Source organism: Podarcis vaucheri (assembly GCF_965113315.1).
Source record: "Podarcis vaucheri genome assembly, chromosome: 4".
Taxonomy (NCBI): Eukaryota; Metazoa; Chordata; class Lepidosauria; order Squamata; family Lacertidae; genus Podarcis; species Podarcis vaucheri.
Window position 1 is genome coordinate 59,534,921 of NC_138762.1, and position 21,723 is coordinate 59,556,643.

Genomic DNA, 21,723 nt, shown 5'->3' on the forward strand with positions numbered 1-21,723 from the left:
CGGTAAGTTGAGGTGTGTACATTTGGGACAGCTGTTGCACATGTGCAGAGGACAGCTGCATTGAATAGGAGTGCAAGGGGGGAGCTGAATGCGCAGGGAAACAAATCAGGCATTGGGTGAAGACATCCCTGCCTTCTCTCTGCTGTGTACAGGAACATAAAACTCAGTGGACAGAAATGTTGGGTATAAACAACTTTGCAGGACTCCAGTCAGTAGAGGGCAGGTTTGAGACCAGCAGATCATCAGGGAAAATACACTGTTGTGGTTTTCCACTTAACACCTAACCTCCACCCCTTCCTCCATCATCCTCCCTTTCTCCTACTCCTGCATGAGACAGCCATGAAACCTCCTCTCTCCTTGCGAATATGAAGTAACCGTTTTTTCAGTACCAATGAGATTCCTGTGTAATTTATTTTACTCTTTTAAGCAATGCTAGTAATGTGTGAACAAGATAGGCAATGGATGGTGGGTTAGCTCCAGCTTCCAAGCTATTTTTACTTTGTAAGCCGACCAATTTTATTTTTAAAACCTATTAGCTTTGCTGCATTTTAAGCCACTAGGGGTTCATTGGGGTTCAGACATAAAAAAGATCAAGACTGTCATGTGATATGAATTTCAGATAAAGAACTTTATAAATTGTTTCCTTAAATGGGGGCGAACAAATCAAATTTAACATTGCATTTCTCTTATGGCAAAATAACATTTATTTGTTTTAAAAGTACCCTTCGGAAAGCATAAACAAGTACAATATACTCAAAAGCAAGTAATTTTTAAGATTCTCTTAACACTGCAAATTTTATTTTTTCATTCTCTTGATGGAACATTTTGCAGCCATTAATTGTGGTAATTCCTCACCATTCATGAATTTCTAGCATTTAAATATTATTTAAATATGTACAGCATAAATATGTACACTATATTATTGTATTACATTTGGTTTTTGTTTTTGTATCCTGCCTTGCGAGCCCTTGTTAGGGCAGAAAGGCAGTTTATAAAGTTTTTAAATTATGAATAAATAGCATATCAATTAGAGCTTGTGTACATGTATGATGCAAACCCAGGTAAAATAAAATAAAGAATCCTGCAGAAGGCACTTGGAATAGGAATTGTATCAACAATCCAAAAATATTTTTTCAGGATGATGGCCAACTGATTAGAAGAAAAACAGCTTGGCTGGCTCCTCTGCATTGAAAACAGCTTGGTATGAATAAATCAGTAGATGAAATTTCTCTGCATTGAGATAAAAATCTTTCTTGTTAATATCAAAGCAGTATTAAAGGGACAGATGATTATGGCAACCCTGCTTATAGGCTGACCTACAGTACAAATAATGTCTTATGGAAATGTCCTAAAATATTCCTTCAAGGGCACAAAAAAGTCCTTAATCAGAGTGGCTGGACGCTGAGAGAAGATTCTGGTTTCAAGGATGTTCTTTGCCAACAGAGACAAATCCACGCACAAGGCAGATGCAGAATATTTGCTGGAGAATAAAAAACAACACCCCACAATATTCATGTAAAAATGTTAAAAGACGTGACTTCTTTCGTTCCCTTAACAGGAAATAAACAACTTGTCATTATATTTACATTTCAGGCCATACAGGAAATTATGCTGCTTCCACACCCTGATCCCTTTCCCTTTCCCTATATAAAAGGGTCTAACATCTCACTGTGCCCTTATTAGCAGTGCACTGATTAGGGTTGCCACATTGTTTCCTGACAATGCTCCATCTAATTTTAGGTGATTTCTCCAATACAGCCGCAGCTGCACCAGAGCCTCTGCTGTTGAGGAGAGGTTTAGGGGGAAGGAAGGGACACGAAAGTTCAATTGCATGAGCTGCTTTCCTCTTGCACAACTTTGGTTTTCAAAGTTATGGGAAACGTTCTCACAGATTAAAGTCTGATTTGTGAGTTAGAGACTAATCTGTGAAAGTGTCTGCTTTTATTTGGGGACTGCCATGCATTCAGAGACAATGCAACAGCAACAACAGGACTATTTCTCTCTGGGATGTGGAGAACCAGCCTCCTTGGTTCTTTTCTGCTGCACCTGGAGAATGTCAGCAATGTCTAGGCAACACGATGACCATGTACATACACAATAGACAATCTTTATAGAAATCCTTCAAACCATAACAAGTGCAAGATGAAATCTTTAGTCTCAAAGTATCTAAAAATCTTTAAATGAATTGAGGTACCAGACTTCGTACGATGAAAGACAAGATGTAAAGCTTTGTATATTCAGCAAATATGATGTCCAACACTGAACAGTGATTCTGGATATTGACTACTGTTTTGTAGAATTCTTTGTCAGCATGGTGGGAGGATATAGAATTGCTTCATAAACCCATCTTATATCGAATGAATGTATGTAAATGAAAATATCAAATGCTGTGGAACAGTGCTCATGTAATAATGTAAAAGCAATTCTATATCCTCCCACCACGCTGACAAAGAATTTTACGAAACAGTAGTCAATATCTGGAAGATTTCATTTTGTGCTTGTTATGGTTTGAAGGAATTCTATAAAGATTGTCTATTGTGTATGTACATAGTCATCGTGTTGCCTAGACATTGCTGGTGTTCTCTTTGCAACACAGGGGTTTGTTTGGTTACTTATTGCTGCACCTGGAATACAGCAATCTATTGAGGAGCCAGATGGTTGTTGGTTTTTTGCCAGCTACTCCACCCTTGAAGAACAAGAGTTAGAGCTGTAGCTGTTTCCAGGGAGAACCATATTTATTTGGAGGCTGTTAGGGGCAGTGGGGTGGCTCCTAAAGGCAGGAGACCAAAAGGGAAAGTTCTCATTGGGTTTTCTCCTATGGGTTGTGATGAGGGCAAGGCCACTTCCATCAGGCAATTGTTTGTGGGTGGGCTTGCTCCTACGTGAGACACTGGAGTGAGTAGGGTATGTTGGACCTGAGTTTACCCAGCTTTTACATGAAAGGTGGCATGGTAGGTAGCTCCATCTGTGGTAAGAACAGGAATGCAGCTCATGAATGTAGATTTTGTTATTGTTTTGATTTATTTCATGTTGCATTTTTCTTTTGCCGTGATGGTCTGCTCACCACTTTGGGCTCCAAAGCAGTATATAAATAACACAGAATGTAACATAACACAATGTGTTTGTTTGCTTTTAACGTGTCCTAAGACTCTGTTATTTTTGCTGCAGCAGACCAGGAATCATACTTCTGGGATTAAATTAGAAAAAACCCATCCCCATTTGGGGATCCCTTCAGCTGCATCAGACATCATCTTCAGGTCTCACTGAAGTTAATCTACAGGATTGTATCTCTCATATATTATAATGTTCACCAGAATAGAATAGTTGTAAAGGTAAAGGTACCCCTGACCGTTAGGTCCAGTCGTGACCGACTCTGGGGTTGTGGCACTCATTTCGCTTTACTGGCCAAGGGAGCCGGCATACAGCTTCTGGGTCATGTGGCCAGCATGACTAAGCCACTTCTGGAGAACCAGAGCAGTGCACGGAAACGCCGTTTACCTTCCCGCCAGATGTAGAAAACAAAATCTTAAATGCTCTGCAGCTAGTTTGGCTTTAACACAAGCACACACACACAGAAACTTCTGTGATATCTGAGAAAGCAGTTACCTGTTAACAGATGGGATATTACTCCATATGTGTACTGCATTCTGGATGGTGTCATCATGCTGCTTATATCTGATCACAGCTTCCATCTTTAAAAGGACCAAAACCATACACATGTCTCAAGAGCTAGAACTAAATCTCGCATTTGATGCCAATAGAGCCAATACAGATTGAACAATACTGAAGTAAGATGCTCCAAGAGATATAGAAATGCAGCAAATAATTACATAAATAAAATAAAACTGTTGTTTCAAACTGCAAATTGAGCCAATGAAAATCTGTATTAAATTAATGTCTGCAAGTGAGTGGTGAAGAGAGTGGTGATCTCTTCATTCACCTCTTGAAGGCATTTTGTTTTGCTACTCACCTGAAAGAATCGAGAAGCTGTATCGCGGTCTTCTTCCTCTAGCACAAGGTTATCCACAAACATCCAGAAAAACATCCTTTCCGGGGGTGTCACATACTGAAGAATACGAAAATATTGGTAAAAATACCAGGCTTTAAAGGGAAGGGAGAAGAGAAAACAGGCTATAAAAAGATGGCCTCTGAAAACGCCTTTCTAAGGTGCTCCAGCCCACCCGCTTCCTTTTTAAAGAAAAGAATGACTGAAAGGGGGAAGAGAGCCACCTCTGGGCACCAGGGAAAGCCTCTGGAGGCAAATGGGTGCTTGTGGGTGCCAAACTGGCTACTCCTGAAGAGATTAGATGTTATAAAGACATGCAAATATAACAGCAGGAGTCTGAGGCTGCACAGGTCTCATGCTTAGAGATAGATTGCAAGGTGGGGTAGGTAGCAAGATATAAAAGCCTGAGGGGTGTGCTTTCCTTTCTCTTAGGCATCCACCCTCCATCCATCCGTTGACAGGGACTGGACACTTTAGTTACACACTTTAGGTATAAAGAAGGTCTCCAGCCAGGGGCGTATCTAGGTAATACGGTACGAGACCAACATTTTACACCCTCTGTCTAGTTTTCACAAGACCAGCTTAAGCCGGCTTTCAGGAGGAGGCAAGAGGCTTTGGCAGGGCCCTATCTCCTTCCCAAAGCTTGGCAAGTGCTTGCCCAGCTTTGGGAAGCAGACAGGAAGACTCTAGGACCCTGTCTGAGCCCTTATACCTCCTTTTTAATATTCCAGTATAGCATTACCTTTAGGGCAGAGGTCAGTGGGAAACTTATGCTCAGTGCAGGTCAGTACAGACTTCCTCTGAACCACTGGCCCGAGGAAACTCCAGCGAAATAGTTTTGTTGTATAACCTGTCTGTATTTGGGCTGCTAGGGAATCTGAATATCTGTCTATAGGAAGTTCTGCCGTTAGTGGCTATATAGCCTCTAGCTGTGGAACAAAATCATGAGGCAAGATTGCAGCTGGAGGGGAAGGCCAGGGAGAAGTCACTGTCAGCTTTTCCTTGTGGTGCTCTGTGGATGAGAGCAAGATGGTAGTAGAGGATGAGGTTACGTCACATGCCAAATAGCAGGTACTTTCCATGCATGTCTGATTTGCTGTTAATATGGAATGTAGTCAGTGACCGCGATCGTGACTGATGTGTGATGCAACACTGTCACAGCATGCTCTAGCCGTGGCTCTTGGTGTCTCCCATTTCCTGTATCAGTGCTCCTACTATATTGCATCATTTTGCTTTAGAATCATAGAATCATAGAATCATAGAGTTGGAAGAGACCACAAGGGCCATCGAGTCCAACCAGGAGTTACTGGAAGCTCATTGGGATGTTGTTAGCTGACACTGCAGAACCCTAGGCTCATGCTGCCCAACCACTATCCTGTGCACAATCACCAGGGACTGAGTCCCATTATCACAGTGTGGCCTACTTTGGAGTAATCATGCTTAATATTGTGCAGCTTAGCTACATTTATAAGGAAGCAAGATCAGTGAAACTTATTCCCAAGTAAATACTGTATGTTGAAGCTGCAGTATTTAACCTGTTTTGGAGAAGAGTGGAGAGAGAAATGGTCCGTCTCTTGGAACTGACCAGAGTCAGAGAGACACAATAAGAGCTACAGTTTCATGCATGTTTGCTTTTCTTACCAGAGGGATGTTGATAAGAGTTTCCAATGGGTGGCGTAGACCCAAATATAAAATCAAATGGACCCCATTCTTCTATCTAATAAACAAAACAAAACCATCACAGTAGTTTGGATGCAGGATCCCATCTTTCATCTTTTAATTTCACATGGGTTCTCGTCCTCCTCCTCCTCCTCCTCCTCCTCCTCCTCCTCCTCCTCCTCCTCCTCCTTTCAGAAATGCACCAGTTTGCTTTATAGACATTCTGATGGGCATGTTTTGGATCAGGATTACTATCACTTCCTAGCCACAGAACCAACCTAACCTTACCAACTAGTTTACCTTTAACCACATTGCTACTAACTACTCTGATTAGTCCAAATTCTGACAAATGACAAAACTATTAAATCAACAGTGGTGTTATGCAGGTTGACTATGACGTGCTCCACTAAGTATTAGAAATACTAAATTTAATTTCTGAACCTGTTATTTTTATATACTGCCCTTCATCAAAAGCTCTCGGGGCAGTTCACAAGATAAATGACCCTATCGTGCAGAATACTCACAGAATGTTAAGTAGACAAATAAATAAATAAATAATAGACAGTTTCCCCTCCATCTATAACAGATGTTGTGAATCTACAGCCCTCCAGATGTTGTCGCCGTCCAACTCCCATCAGCCCCAACTGCATACTCAATTGCCAGGGATGGTGACAGCAGAAATATAACAACATATGGAGGGCCACAGGTTAACCATCGCAATGTAATCAAAACCCATGGCTTCTTGTTCCTTCTCCAGCATTTCTGGTAGGCTGTTTTTTATCCAAAACAAACAAAAGAATCAGTTTTACACACTGATTAAACAGCAGAGTTTGAACAAAGAAGTTGATGGTAATAAACTTATTCTTGAAGAAATTCCTTACAGTGCTACTTGATGCTTAACCCTTTGGCAGCTCCTCAGACTGTTTAATTTTATTTAACCTACACAATGTGTGATAAGCTGAATTCATGCATCAAGGATGCTGTATATATTAAAAAGAATAGACCACTGAAGAAGCCTAACAAGCTGAAGCATGTTTGGCATTCCAGTTATCCAGAAAATCTGAAGGGTGAACATAATATACTGGCATTTTAGCTATCTAAAGTGCTGCTCTAAATAAACGCAAGTATAACTCATGCACTGTAAAGAGGATTTCTTTGTATCCAGATTATTGCATAGTTCTTTATCCATTGTGGAAATATTACTGTGGCATATGTTCTGTTTATAGATTTGTGCATCTTAGTTATTGTATTAGAGAGTTTTCCAGATTTTTTGCTTATTTCCATCTTTTTTACTACCAATTTCAACTTCATTTTAATGTAATAACATGTTGTTATCACAAAAAAGGAGTCCAGAGAGGAGCAGGCAGCAGCAGTGTAGTGGCATGGCAGCATGTGTGGTGTGTGGTGTGGTGGGGAGGGCAAAACCACAGGGTTGTGGGTGTGGCTGAAGACATGGAGGGGTCTATGGCCATGGCAAAGGGGCGCAGCAGTGAATAGCGAACTCCATACAACTGGATCTGCTGCCTGGGGTAACTGCCTCCCTGTGCTGGCCCTGTCTTATTCTTTCTTCAGTTATTACCAGCATCAACCAGTTATGACTAGTTTTCAGATTGCCCAGTGTTAAAGGGGCAAGACTGTCCTTTCCTTGACTTCAACATAATAAACACTGAAAGAATTTGTAATTCTTTGACTGGAAGCAAATCTGATTTTATCCCAGTAAATATATTAGGAGCAGAAATAATATACCCATCTAACAAAATTAGAAATATGAGTAGTACAAAGTTCAGTGACATTTACTTACATGTATTCGTGTCACATCGGTGACATCATCCAAATACTTCAGTGTCCCATTGCCCTTGCTTTCCCCCAGAAACCCCAAACCTTTCAGCTCTGGAGAATAGAAATGAGGACCTAGATGAATACCAATATTAATGCGACACATTTGTGTTTTACTGATGAGGTGCCCTAAAGGAGACACAGAAGGTCTGCAGACAATGCTTCCTAAGTGCTTTATTGTGTGCTGGATGTAAGTTATTCAAAATGGCAGTGGCCCCTCAGTGCTGGACTTTGGAACGTAAATGTAGACCCTGGCATGCCTTTTGCAGGGCTAGAATTCCCATCACCCTTGACCATTGGCTATGCCACAACATGTGGAGAGCTACAGGCTTCTCATTCCTAATGTAGGCTTTTCATTCAATCTCCTTGGGTGGGGGCGGGGAGAATAGGTTTTCCTGGGTGCTGATTTGAGCTTCCTTCTCATCTTTCCTTCTTCTCTGTACCTTTCCTGCTGTGGCTGCCTTCTCCTCTCTCCACACTCTTCTCTTCCCAGTGTCTCCTAGACTAGACTATGGAGATTCCCTCTGCCATTTCCCTGGATTTAGAGAAGAGTGGGAGATGTTCTGAATTAAAGAAATTCCTCTCCTATTTTTAAGAGACAGCAGATTGCTAGCAGGCTTGTTCTGGGAAGGGGTTCAAATTACTGCAGTTCCCACTACTCTTTTTAAAATGTGCATGTTTCTTTAGTGCCACAACATTCCCAAGTGTTTCTAGGAATGAGGGAGATCACTTGCAAATGTGCTTTCACTATCCCACCATTTCTTTCTTTGGTGTATTATATTTTATTTTGCACAAAAAAGATGGGAGACTAAAAACAACAACATAGTGCAGACTGACAGTGCAATTCAACAGGTGTCTACTCAAAACAAAACCTCACTCAACTCAGTTGCACTTGCTTGCTGCTCAGCTAATTGTGTGAAGATTGCAGAAAAGCAATCAATAGTGGCTAGAAACATAAGGAGCTGCCCTATACCACAGTGGACCACTAGTCCATCTAATTCAGTATTTGAGTAGCAGTAGCTCTCCAAGGTTTCAGACATGTCAGGGAACTGACATCAGAGCAGAGGGGAGAGGCTCGGCTCCCAGATTCTGCAGGAGAGGGAACGAGTAAGGGAAGAGAGAGAACGTCATCTGGGGAAGGAAGTCCAGGTGACACCAGGAAGAAGGGAGAGGCAGAGAGCATCTCGGAGGTGAGGCTCCGAGACTCTTCCAGTGAAGTCAGTGAGGAGGGCGGAGGACCACCACTTGGCACGCCCACTCTGCGCAGAAGGCTTCCGCGCAGAGAGGCAAGGCGAAGGTTGTCCGTTAAGGAATTCTTATGCTGGAGGAAATTTAGGAGACGCCCACTCATGGATTCTGCTAGCGACTGAGCAGCAGTGCCAAGGGGCTGCTCAGTCAGGGAAAGACACAACCATCCCTAAGCAGTTTGGAACAGCTGGAGGTTTACACACAAGCAACCCCAATTCCCTTGACAAGACAGGAGCCTCTCCTAGGGATTGAACCTGGCATCTTCTGCAGGTACATCACGTGCTCTACCACCACTGAGGCTTTGACACCCTTCCTCAATTTGTTCCCCTTCCTAGGACAATGTTGCAGGAATCTCTATTTTGGCTCCAAATAAATAAATAAGCTAAAATAAATGGAATAAATGTGAACTGGCAAACCATTATTGAAAAGTAGTGGGGCAAGGGAAGTTGCAGGATATCTGATGGTTTTCAAACCAGGTCCAACTTTTTAATCCACATTAGGATTAAACCCCATTAGGTTTCTCAATAGTGCTTTGCCAGTCCAAACTAGAAAGTTTGTGATGAAGTTGCCTTTACAGTGGAAAAAGAACAGCTACAAATTAGGTCTCAAAAAGAGTGGGTGTGGGAAGACAGGAAACAGTGGAATGCAGTGATTTCGCAGCAGCAGCTAGTGAGTAAATGAAAGATTCTTGATTAATTGCTTAGTATGGAAGGCACCCAAGGAGCCAGTCAGGAAGGATTAAGATAAAGATCACCCAAATTGGCTGTTTCTCTTCCACTTGGCAAGGGGCACCCATTTTTCTCCAATTTGTAAGCAGTGCTTTAATTTCATGGTTTTTGTTTTGTAAACCTTACTTATAAGTGAAGGTTGGTAAACATGTTAAAAAGTTTTTCACAATCCTCTATAATAAATGGGACTGGTTTCAATGGAAGAGCTAAAGCACATGTTTCATTATCTCCCACTGAAACGGAGAGACTTTAAAGCTATCCAAGTATAGCTGGATTGAGGCTCTTTTTGGACAGAAATTGCCATGTAATATTTTGAAGATAAGCAAAGACCACTTTAAAAAGCAGCATTCAGAAAGCAATGACTTTTTTTTTAAGCACCCCATCTTTAGATAAGCTCCCAATCATCCTAACAACTATGCCAAGCCACAGATATCAGAAGTCCCTTTCAAAGAACTCTTGCTCAATCAGGTGATGCTCTTCAGTCGCACCATTAAAAGGGTTGGGCAAAACAGCATTTTGAGAGATGCTTCTGAATAAATATTCACCAGCCCCTGACAAAGCTCTGCCTTGTCCTATGCTTTGTTAAATCTTCAGAAATTTCATTTAATCAGTTCCTTAAACTGAGCTTCTGGAGATCCAACAAGGTGCTGCTAGCAGTGCTTTGAATGGGACTTCTGCAGACCCTTGGGGGGGGGCACTGGTCACTGTGACATCAGATGACTGACAGATAGGAAGTTTCACCTACCCGTGAAATTCGGGGAGATAATAATCCCCACCTCTGATACAGGGGAAGGGTAAACATGTTACAACCTAATTTCTCAGTTACGTACCTTGTGTAATATTGTCAAAAAGGGAGAGCACACGGACTGGTTTTTTATCCCATGTCTGCAAAGGCTGATATATCCACAGATGGCTCTAACACAATTGATAAAAAGATACATGTTTGCATAAGATGTTGTTGTTGCTGTTGTCAAAACTTGTCGAACACATAGTATGTGATTTTAGTTATTACATGTATTAACATGAAGACTTTTTATTAACTGGGTATCAACAGGCTTTGACAGCACTCTATAAATCAATGAATTATTAATTATATTTAAAATGTATTAAATTATTTCTATCCCACCTGCCTGGGAAATATATAAATGCTACTCTGATCATATCAGAGCCTTTCGATAATGGAATGATGTGCTGCTGTGAGCACATTCACAAATACAAGGGTTCTACTACATCTATATCAAGTTGCAACAGGGATGCAGGTGCTATTTAAGTCACAGGTAGCTGCAGCACCAGGGCTAAGAAATGCAAAACAACGTTAACAATGCAATGCAGAAACAATCACCATACGATTTCCACAGCTTAAATAATGTTGACTACTCAGTACCTGCATTTGGGGCCCATAGCAGTTAAATCCCTGCAAAATAATGAGCTATTGAGGTTCTCCTAACATATATGACCTTGAGATTCATGGGTCCATCCTCAGGGCAAATGTCCACCGTGCCTTCCTTGGCGATACAGAAGAACATGAGAAGCGCCCTTCTGGATCAGGCCAAAGACTCATCTAGTCCAGCTTCCTGTTCTCAGAGAGACCAAGCAGGTGCCTATGGGAAGCCTGAGCAGGACCTGAATAGAACACACTCTCCCAACTTGCAGTTCCCAGCAACTAGCCTTCGGAGGCATTCGGTGAAGAAAGAACTTAGCCATATTCTCCAAGAATGTGTCTAACTAAAGGCAAATGTGGCACCACTACCCATTGCTAGATCCCTTGGGAGAAGCTCTTTGGAGGGTATTAGAAATTTATTATTGGGGAGAGACCACATTGCTGATGAGTGGACAACATGTATCAACTGCTTTTCCCTTCAGGCAAAGGAGAAATGCTCTCGTCTTAAGCAAGGACTCTCCCCCCAACCTCTGCCACACACTTCCTTAGAAAGCTGCCTTACAGCAGGCCAAACTGCCTCTCTGTTCAATTCACTACTGGCTACTCACACTGGCAGTGGCTTTCCTGATTCTTATTCCTTCCTCTGACTTTCTTTTCTCTAGGATGGCGTTAAAGGCTTATGGGAAGGGCCACAGGTCAGGGCCCCAAAGCACATGCATCATATGGCAAATGTTTGATGTTCAAACCTCGTCATCTTCAGATAGGTCTGGGAAGGGCTCCTTATGGCTGCCTGTCCGTGTTGGCAATACCAAGTCAGAAGAGCTGAGCTGCCCTGCTGCTTCTTACTTGGACAGGCTGAAGCCTCAAGGGTGGGGGTGGGGGTGGGATTTGTGGTAGGACTTGCAGGAGCCCCACCAGTCAATCTGGCACTCCTTCTAGTGCGACTGCACAGCTCCAGCCTCACTGGCACCCCAGCCCAGGCCTCTCCAGGTAAGGAGAGGTTTGCTCTATAAGACCCCCTTTTTCCCTCCTAAGAAGTAAGGGGAAATGTGTGTGCGTCTTATGGACCGAATGCAGGCTGCACAGCTATCCCAGAAGCCAGAACAGCAAGAGGGATTGCTGCTTTCGCTGCGCAGTGATCCCTCTTGCTGTTCTGGCTTCTGAGATTCAGATTTTTTTTTCTTGTTTTCCTCTTCCAAAAACTAGGTCCGTCTTGTGGTCTGGTGCGTCTTGTAGAGCGAAAAATATGCTAGTTCTTTTTCAGCCAATTTTCCCAGGGTGTAGTGGTGGCAGAAGTGGTGGTAGGTGGGGTGGGGGGGGGCAGGAGGCAGCACTTCCCATTTCACCTCAGGTGGCTTCCCCGACCCTCAGCCAGCATGGGCAATGGTCAGTGACCATAAGACTGGTAGTCCAACAGCATCTGACGGTCCATAGGTTGCCCACCTCTGCTGCTGAAAAGTGATCCAGTTAATACAAGGATCTGCAGCCCTTTGACTTTTTCTGTATACATCTGTAAAAGGCAACAGAACTTTCCCTTACAGACTCTTGATCATAGAAGCGCTTCAGTTCTGCACGCCATCTTCTCTTCCTCTTGAGTAGACCATATGCTCGCTGTGGTGCACACAGGAAACATATCCAGGGAGACTTCTTTTTTATCTCGTCTGAGAACCCTGAACACACGAGGCTGTCCATGCATTCTTCACAAAAACACCTGCATTGTTGAAACAGACAGCGAAAGATGATTTGAAGGCATTTTTACATTTTACATTTCAAATATTTGTCATACGTCCAAAAATTTCGCTGCTGTTTCACACAGGGACTTGCTCTTGCTGGAGTTCTGAAAATTATCCAGATAGGGGAGAGGCATCTAAATAGGAGTGTTGCATGTTTTTTTATGTGGGGAGAGCTCACACATTTCACTACAAGGAAAAACATGTGAGCATCTATGTTAGATTTTATACCAGCAATGCAAAAGCAGAAGTATGGGTGACTTGCACTTCCTTTCTTCATAATTTCTGAGTGAGCCCTGGCTAAGGACCTGATTTAGACAAATCTGACTTAGATTAAAAGGATATGGAAGTTTGAAGCTGAGGGTTGGTGCACAGGAAACTGGGCAACTGGATACTCAAATGAGTTGCTCTATGATACTCTTATCTCCACTCTGTATCCCTGCATCACAATGATTCACAGCCTAGAATAGAGCAGTTGTGCCCCACAGAACACCTCATTCCTTTACAGCACCACAGGGACCCAACCCAAGCACCAGGCGGATTTAGGGGAGTGTAACTGGTTCGATCATGCTGGGACGCGGATGGCGCTGTGGGTTAAACCACTGAGCCTAGGGCTTGCTGATCAGAAGGTCGGCGGTTCGAATCCCCGCGATGGGGTGAGCTCCCGTTGCTCGGTCCCTGCTCCTGCCAACCTAGCAGTTTGAAAGCACCTTGAAGTGCAAGTAGATAAATAGGTACCGCTCTGGCAGGAAGGTAAACGGCGTTTCTGTGTGCTGCTCTGGTTCGCCAGAAGCGGCTTAGTCATGCTGGCCACATGACCTGGAAGCTATACTCTGGCTTCCTCAGCCAATAAAGCGAGATGAGCGCCACAACCCCAGAGTTGGCCACGACTGGACCTAATTGTCAGGGGTCGCTTTACCTTTACCTTTAACTGGTTCGATCACACTGGACACAGAGCCTGGGGGTGTTGCAGGGGGCTCCACAAATATGAAAGCGAGAGGCACAACTGAACTACTGACTTTGGCTTGTAAGGCTGTGTCCCCAACCTCACTTCCCTGGAAGTATGTGTGATCAAATTCCGAAGGATATACTTTTGAGTAGGCATGGCTAGAACCTCTGAGGCAGAAGATATTGTAGATATGCTCTACCAAGTGTAGGAGGAGTAGTTTGTTAGAGAGGTAAATATGCACATTCTATCTGAATATGAAAGCCAGGTTTTACAGCAACAGCATTTGAATCCCATATCCAAAGGTGCTGCTGTAAACTTGAATGTGGTTTGGGAGGTCAGTTACCTGTTGCAGGTTGGATCATCACACATTATGAGAGATTTGCTCCAGCAGCATATGGCACAATCAGTCTTGTACCCATCATTGTCACACAGGAAGAATCTCTCCAAAAGATGTTCCTTTTAAAACAGCAGCAGCAGCAGCAGCAGCAGAAAACTGCAGTTAGTTGTTAATAATGAGATTTAGCATTTCAACTGTTCCAAGCTCAGTACTTCTTAAAACAACCCTTTAAAGATGGCGGCCATCATTATTCCCCTAGAACAGATGATGGATCTGAGGTGGGGGAAACATCTTAATTAAGGCCACCAAGGGAGTTTGTGGCTAAAGTGAGAGTTGAACTGGAGACTGCCAGCATCTTTTGGACAGATGCATTTATTTTTGCTTTAGAATTTGGTGGACAATCTAACACTGGCTTTTCCAGCAATTCCTTGATTCCTCTTTTCCCCTTTATTTTTTAAAGAAAAGTTGTCCAGCCTGTTAGATAAAGGAAGTGTAGCATGTCTGACCCAAATCAGCTACTCACTGTGCATGGAGCACACATTCCTCCTTGAAACAAAGGGTGCTGAGTGCGAATCTCAAGGCTTCCACAGCATATGCAGATTTCTACCGAACACAAAAGATACACATCTTTCACTGTGTTTTTGGCATCAATTCCCAGAGCTTCCTGTATTTCTTAAAATAGTTCTGCTATTCAAATAATACACAATACATGAATACATAAAACACATAAGGAATGATTAAAATTATATTTTCCACTAAAATTCCAATAAAATTAGAAATATAATTGCTGATTTGCACTGATAATGCAAGAGGAAAAAAGCTGCCCTTGGAAAAAAAGACATATAAACAAACAAACAAACAAACAAACAATAAGTAAACATTTCAAGAAAGGTATCCCTACACACAAAGAAAGCTGCTTTTCTTTGCCTATGAAAGAATATTTTTCTTAGGAGGACCATGCCTGTTCTCTTCTCATTTTCTCAATCAGTTCGTCAGGGTTTTTTTTAAGGATAATCAAGCATTTATATACAAGGTGTCCATATGCCCAATTGATACAGGGCTAAAAAGGCCTAGTATCGTTTATGAATTCTGAATTTCTTCTAAATTCTACAATCTGGGATTGGGATGAATTGTGAAGAAGTATATGAAAGAGACACAGTTTCTATCCCAATAAATGTGGATTTAAACAATCCATACATCCTGCGTTTTTATCATGTAAGCCTGATTAATTGGGTAGTACCTTGTCACTAGACCAAAGGGGTTTATACCAATTAATCTCACTGGCTGACTAAACACTGAAGTCCTCCTAATAGCTATCTGTAGTAAAGACAGTTATAGCAGTAACAATTGCAACAAGTACCTTCAATATTTCTCTCCTTGAAGTTGACTTCATATGCAATGTTTTCTATGGAGGAAAAAAGTCAGGGTACTTTTCAGACTTGCTTGCATTGTTAAATGTACAATCTAATCTGACTAGAACGTGCACTGGATTGCTCTTCCATGCTGTAGTCAACATTCATCACATGTGGCACAGACAGCATCAGAAAGAGCCAAAACTTTGTTTTTGTATCAGGCATGAAAGTCGTCTCTAAGATTACAATAAAAATAAGCTCAGCACCAGAGAGGGATGTGAATTATACTTGCTTTGAAACAGTGTGACCCTATACAGTTTATTAAGATGTAACCAGCAAATTCAATGTCATTGCTCCCATGTAAATGGGTATAAGTTTCAGGATCACCAATGGAGGCTGGTCCATTATGGCAGGTGCAGCACTGGCCCACCAACCTCTGTCTGCCACCAGCTGGCTCTCCCCTGCCTGTCCAGGAGGTGGTACTGGCTGCCAGCTTCCTCCTTCTTAGTATTGCTCTACCTTGAACTCCTCAGCAGGAAGAAGGATGGGACAAAACTCTGCCTGTAATTGGCTATGGCTCCATCCTCTGTTGGTCTCCCGACCTCCTGTCCTGTTATTATCAATGGGCACAAGGTTCCATTGAGACTCAGAGAGCAATTCTACTTAATAAAAATTAGCTAATGTATCTTATTTTTCTACACAATTCTTTATATACAGTGGTGCCCCGCAAGACGAATGCCTCGCAAGACGGAAAACCCGCTAGACGAAAGGGTTTTCCGTTTTTGAGCTGCTTCGCAAGACGATTTTCCCTATGGGCTTGCTTTGCAAGACGAAAACGTCTTGTGAGTGTTCCGATTTTTTTCCACTTCCCCCCTTTTTCTAAGCCGCTAAGCCGCTAATAGCCTTTTAGCCGCTAATCCGCTAAGCCTTTAATAGCTGCTAAACCGCTAATAGCACTAATCCGCTAATAGGGTTGCTTCGCAAGACGAAAAAACCGCTAGACGAAGAGACTCGCGGAACGGATTAATTTCGTCTTGCGAGGCACCGCTGTACATTGCCCCTTTCTCTTTATTATTCTGCTGTATTTTGAAGCCTTAGAAAGGCTTTTAGTTTCATTCAAAGGAAGAACAGCGATAGATGAGATAAACCCGCCCTACAATTCCTTCCTCTACATTAGATTGTTTCACTTGTTTTTGTACCGCAAATTGGAAACAAACAGGTAGGTAAAGGGTTCATTCCCGCAGCAGATACAATCTATACTGGGGCACACAAATCTTCAGCAAGCATTGTTTTTAGTGCCTCTTGAAAACAAGATTACCTCTCCTTGGTTTGGGAGTGTTTGATTCCTCCATGGAACTTATAGAAATTACACCAGAACTATAGTTCTCCAATGATACAGCTGGATATGTAGGGAGAAAGACAGAGAGACAGAATGAGGTACATGATGGCTATTTTTGAATGTGGCAAAACTGCAATAAATGTTTCAGCAAAAGCATTTATTGTAAATTGCTTTGGGTTGCATTGGCAAAACAGTGACTAATAAATTTAATACATAACAATGATGATGATAAATACCTGCATGTATATATTTGCATGCAAACACTATATTTAGAGACAGAGACCCTGATGCCCTCTGGATGTTGTTGGACTCCAACTTCCACCATCGCCAGCCAGCTTGGGCAGGCCCCAGGCTGGGTCTTCCTGTTATATACCTGCTGGGATTGACAAGGCATCTGACCCTCATCTGAATTTCATAGATCTCCTGACGAGTGCTTTGGTCTGCCCACCAGATACCAGGCACTCTACTATTCAAATTAGGCCCCAGTGTTTTTGTTACAATCCCCTTCTCAATTAAGTAATCAATTTTAATCTAGAATTTAAATTCTCAAAACTTTCTTATTTGTTAATTCGAGCAAGTAAACTACTGCTCTCACTTCATTACAAACAGTATTTCTATCTGCAACACACTTGAGCAAACCTGCTCCTCTTCCTTTCACAGATATTTTGTTGCCATTTGCAACTGTAGCTGCCTCTGATTAGTTATCATTTAACTCTTGGGGGAAATAATTAGCATTACATGTCATGTGCATTGGGAGAAATAATTAGCATCAGTCAAGTTGCCGAACCAATTAACCAACTAGAAGGATTACTGTTAATAGCACCAGTTTTCCTATAACTTGATATTGCTGGATAGTTTTGATGAACTGCAAAACAGTTTGCTTTCTGTTGTCACCCTGGAACTTTTCTTTATTATTGCCACTTTGTTTTGTACGATTCCTTGCAAATGAAGGGAAACAACTTTTCTGGACCGGACTTTGGACATGGCTGCTCTTAGCAGTGTATGCATCACAATAAATAAGAGTGTACCCAGGGTATAGATGGGGAATGTCTTGCTGAAGATCTCTGACTACTGAATTTAGCTGTCAAAATCAGGGCAGTGAATATTGGCAAGACTTCCTTGCACTGGAGAAGTGGTGGCAGTAGGTGGGTGGGGAAATTATGCATAAAAAGACATTATAAGCTCTATGCGATACTAGTTGAAAGGGGAAGGGGCAACTTTGCTAGGGAAACACTTCTGTACTGTTGAAAGGATCTAGCATGGTGCTATCATTTGAAAATAACAATCTACAAGAAGCTAAAAGATTTTAAAATAATCTTTAAAAAAAATGAAGTTCACAGAATGCCACAAGAAAATGGGTAATCACAGCCAAGTTTGGACTCTGGAAGTGCTGCACTAAGGTACCAAAACAGAGGGGCAAATGGCAAAGCTTCTTTCTAGAGTTGTTCTTCGCAGCACCAAGTTTTGTTACAGATCCCTAACCTGTTTCCGTGGTCATAACTTTTAAATTTTTATTGAACTGTAATTTCATTACTTGTGCTTGGCCTTAGGGTTCTTGAAGGAGACATTTCTTCCGCAGAACTGATGGAAATGATATCAGGGAAACTTCCTCCATTGGATGATGGAGCTGAGAGAGAGAGAGACCGACAGACAGACAGACAGACATCAGAGCAATATAGGAACTGTGACCTTTCGGACTTACCCAGCTCATGCTGACTGCTCCAGCAAAGTTGAATGGGCTGGGTAACAGTGTAGCTTGAAGCATTTCAGACATATGTACTTGAAGGACTGGAGTTATATATATATATATATATATATATATATATATATAATGTTATTTATGTTTTAAATAGTAGGTTAAAATGTGGAGGTTATACAAGGTGCACTCTTTATTGAGCATTCATTCTGATTCATACGCAAGGAGGTCATGCGTCTTCCCAACTGGGTGGCTGTTGGTGCCAGGCACAGGTGTGTGGTAGCTACTTCCAAACTGGTGTATCCCTTGTCCCTGCTGCCACACTGCCCAATCCTAGTTTCAGTGGGCACCATCACAGCTGTTAGGTGGTGCAGTGGCGGTGTACCATCTTATATCCCATGGCTGGCATCTGGTCAATTCCCACAGATTTCAGTGGGAACTAAGTGCAAATTAAGGTAGACATCATACATTCACACACCTCCCCAATAATAATCCTGGGAACAATAGTATACTTACAGTGCTACAGTTCCCAGCACCCTTTACAAACCACAGTTCTCCTTATTATTCTTATTTTTATTTGGGTGTGGTGTGTGCTCTAAACGTTTTGTAAACACATGGTGTGTAGGAAGCCTTTGTCTGGGTCTAACGCCATGTGTTCATGTGGTTTCCATATAGTGACCAGGCCGTCGGTTTCATCGCTCTCATCTGCTATATGGGCTCCTGCAAAGGAGTGGCTCTGGGTTTGCTCCAAGAGATCTTCCACTCACCTGCCTCCGAGAGGCTGCCCATTTCCTCGGAGTCACTGTCCAGCACCACGGCCATCCCTGCAGCAGACGCCGACCTCGCCAGGAGCGTTTAGGGCGTGTCCGGGTCGTCGGGCCGACAGAGAATGAAGACCCTGGATGGAAGAGCCGAAGGGAAGCTGTGCTCCCCAAGGAGCTCCCCAAGGAGATCCCTGAATCAACTGGTGCAAAGGAAAACCCAACAGCGTTTTACTACGGGAGCAATAATGTTGATCGTTGTTACATATGTATAAAAGAAATCGTGGATTTCTCATCAACTTGCATAGGATCCAGCTCCAAAGCACCTAGGTCTCTTGCCCGCCCCCCCTAAAATATTTGACGGGGCCGTCCCCCCTCCCCCATGATGGGCATTGCCATTCAAACAGTGTGCGTGTGCCAAGTCATGTGATCATGATTTTATTAAAGTTGGCACCCCTGTCCAGAACGCAGGAGCCACATGGAGAAGGAGCCGCGCGCGCCTTCCAGAGAATTTGCTCGCGCCAACGCTCCGCTCCCTTTCGTACTCCGGATCAATGTGGCAATCCGGTGCATAGCTATAGACTTCTGAGTCCCATAGAACTCCGTGGGACTGATGTTGGATGAGAAGACGCTGAAGACGGGGCTGTCGGTTGACCTCCAAAATAAATACATAAATGGAGGGTCATCATTTAAAGCAGGGAGCAACATCTGTTGGACTCAGTCCTAGCCAGCCAGGCCAGGGATGCTGCAGTGCAACAACTCCTGCATGTTCTTAGCACAACAACCGTCTCTTTTATACCACGTGTTTCTAGAGACAAACTAACTTTTGGGTTCAATACTGACGATCTCATTCCCGAGCGGGGTCCTCGTGGCTGTTGCGGGGCCACGCCTCCCCTCAACCTTTTGCCACGCGCACCGGGGCTGGTGAGAGCTGGCCCTCGACAGCACCTTGGAAGGCCACGGGGTCGCCCCCTCCAACTGATTCACACTGTTTTGAGCCTTTCACACGTGTCATAGCGCAGCTTCTTTCGCACCTCCCCCGGTAGCGCTGTCCGATTCCCCGAGGGGAAAGGCACAGCCGATTTGCACCCAAGTGGCCGGACAGCCTGCCGCGAGTCCAACTTGGGATGCCCTTGGTACCCAGTGAAGTCGATGGCGAATCTCTCGCCGTACGTTCAGAAGTATGCAGATCAGATCATGGCACCTTCTTCGGGCGCTTCACCTGCCTCTGAATATAGCTTGTTTCAGTTGGCGTTCCCCGGCTTCAATTACGTACCGCGAACCCTGTACAAATAAGATCAGGTCCATAAGGGACGGTCCATTCCATTTCACCAGAATCCAGAGGATCACTCAAGTCAAGGCAGGTATTTGGCAACCCCTTTTCTGTATCGAAATCCACGGCTGCAAAAATAGAAGCGGAAGGGTGACGTTCGCATGCCCCCTAGTGTCGCAGTGCGGAAGCTCACGCCCTAATAAAGGTAAGGGCGTTTGTGAAGAAGAAGAAGAAGAAGAAGAAGAAGAAGAAGAAGAAGAAGAAGAAGAAGAATAATAATATCGGGGTGTCTGAAGTTGTAGGTTTCTCCAGCCCTGCGTGCACAAAATGATGCTGACAGGACTTAGGGGCTCCACTCAGAAGAATGAGCACAAGCCTCCCAATGGCACCAGGGCTGGATTGCACCATTTTGAAGTAAGCGAAGTAAAACACCCATTGCTATCTAAAGGTGTGAGCAGGTGAGACCGTCAAGTCTAGAGGCTGAAATGTACTAGGCGCACCACTGCCTGTGAAGCTCGCTTTCAATTTTTCTTAGCATGAAGAATGAACTAGCTGACAATATTCACCTGTCGATGGGAAAGAAGCTTTAATTCCTCACCAAAGACACTCAACTCCTTTGCCTGTTAATAGCTTCACCTCCACTGGTCAAGATTGCTAAAAGCTCTTTGTGAAATGGCTGTGGGCAATGGGGTGTAGAATTATCATGTTGATTAATAGATACACTCAGTGCTTTTTTCTGATGGGATGCAGGGGTACGCACACCCCTAAACATTTTGTGAATCTAAGTTTGGCCTCATTGAGGGGCAGTATTTCAATATTCATAGGAAAATGAGAGTACTCCTGGACTTTTTTTTTAAAAAAGCACTGGATATACTTTTATAATCTCTTATAAACGTAAGTGACCATATTAATTAATTTTATGGTTTTTTATACCCGAAGCTTCCTTTGTATGTTTTAGGTGCATTTTGGCTAGCCACATAGAATAGCGGAACATGTTATAGTTTTGACAGTAGAACTGCCTACCAAATACTAGACGCCAAGGCTGATGTCCCTAACACAATTACTAAGGAGTCGGCCCCAGTGAAGACAGTGAGATGTACTTCTGAGTTAGCATGCATAGGACTGCACCATAAAGGCAAGATTGCCACAGATCAGAGAATCTCTCTGGCCACGGTTGCAAATGCATCATGAAATTGGAATCCAGCACTCTCTGTTAATATTCACTGTCCTTTTCTCTCCCTTCTCTTCCAGCCATGAAGTACAGGGAACACAGAACACTGCCCTTGATTTGATAGGTTTCTCTGCAGCATTTTGTGGGACTTCCACTCAGCGGGAGAAGTAAATGAGGCCGAAATAAACTACAGTGGCCGGATTATAGTCTTCATCTGAGTTATTGCCAACCTGGCGTGGAGTAATGTATCAGTCCAG

At 43.1% G+C, this 21,723-nt stretch overlaps 1 protein-coding gene across 4 annotated transcripts; it reads right to left on the minus strand.

Annotated features, from left to right (window-relative positions):
* Window positions 1-698: 698 nt before the first annotated feature.
* Window positions 699-19,307, minus strand: DNMT3L (DNA methyltransferase 3 like). 4 transcript variants are annotated; one of them, XM_082219888.1, is made up of 13 exons: window positions 19,029-19,307; window positions 18,100-18,192; window positions 16,545-16,625; window positions 15,235-15,279; window positions 14,398-14,477; window positions 13,881-13,993; window positions 12,398-12,569; window positions 10,308-10,392; window positions 7,467-7,555; window positions 5,648-5,723; window positions 3,971-4,101; window positions 3,607-3,692; window positions 699-1,480 (listed from the first exon to the last, which is right to left on the minus strand). In XM_082219888.1, exons 1-13 carry the CDS (start codon window positions 19,081-19,083, stop codon window positions 1,336-1,338), a joined length of 1,251 nt encoding a protein of 416 aa, XP_082076014.1. In that variant the 5' UTR covers window positions 19,084-19,307; the 3' UTR covers window positions 699-1,335. The 4 variants fall into 4 exon arrangements, with proteins under 4 accessions (XP_082076014.1, XP_082076015.1, XP_082076016.1 ...); XM_082219889.1 differs by lacking the exon at window positions 15,235-15,279; XM_082219890.1 differs by lacking the exon at window positions 3,607-3,692 and having other exon boundaries at window positions 1,318-1,480.
* Between the last annotated feature and the right edge of the window lie 2,416 nt (window positions 19,308-21,723).

Excerpts from the sequence above, each read along its gene's own strand:
- DNMT3L (XM_082219888.1), bottom strand. The coding sequence starts at position 19,083 with ATGGCCGTGGTGCTGGACAGTGACTCCGAGGAAATGGGCAGCCTCTCG. Across the intron at positions 16,626-18,099 it reads AACCCTAAGGCCAAGCACAA|CTGTATCATTGGAGAACTAT; the intron begins GTAATGAAATTA and ends CTACATATCCAG. Across the intron at positions 1,481-3,606 it reads AATATCCCATCTGTTAACAG|CAAATATTCTGCATCTGCCT; the intron begins GTAACTGCTTTC and ends TTTATTCTCCAG.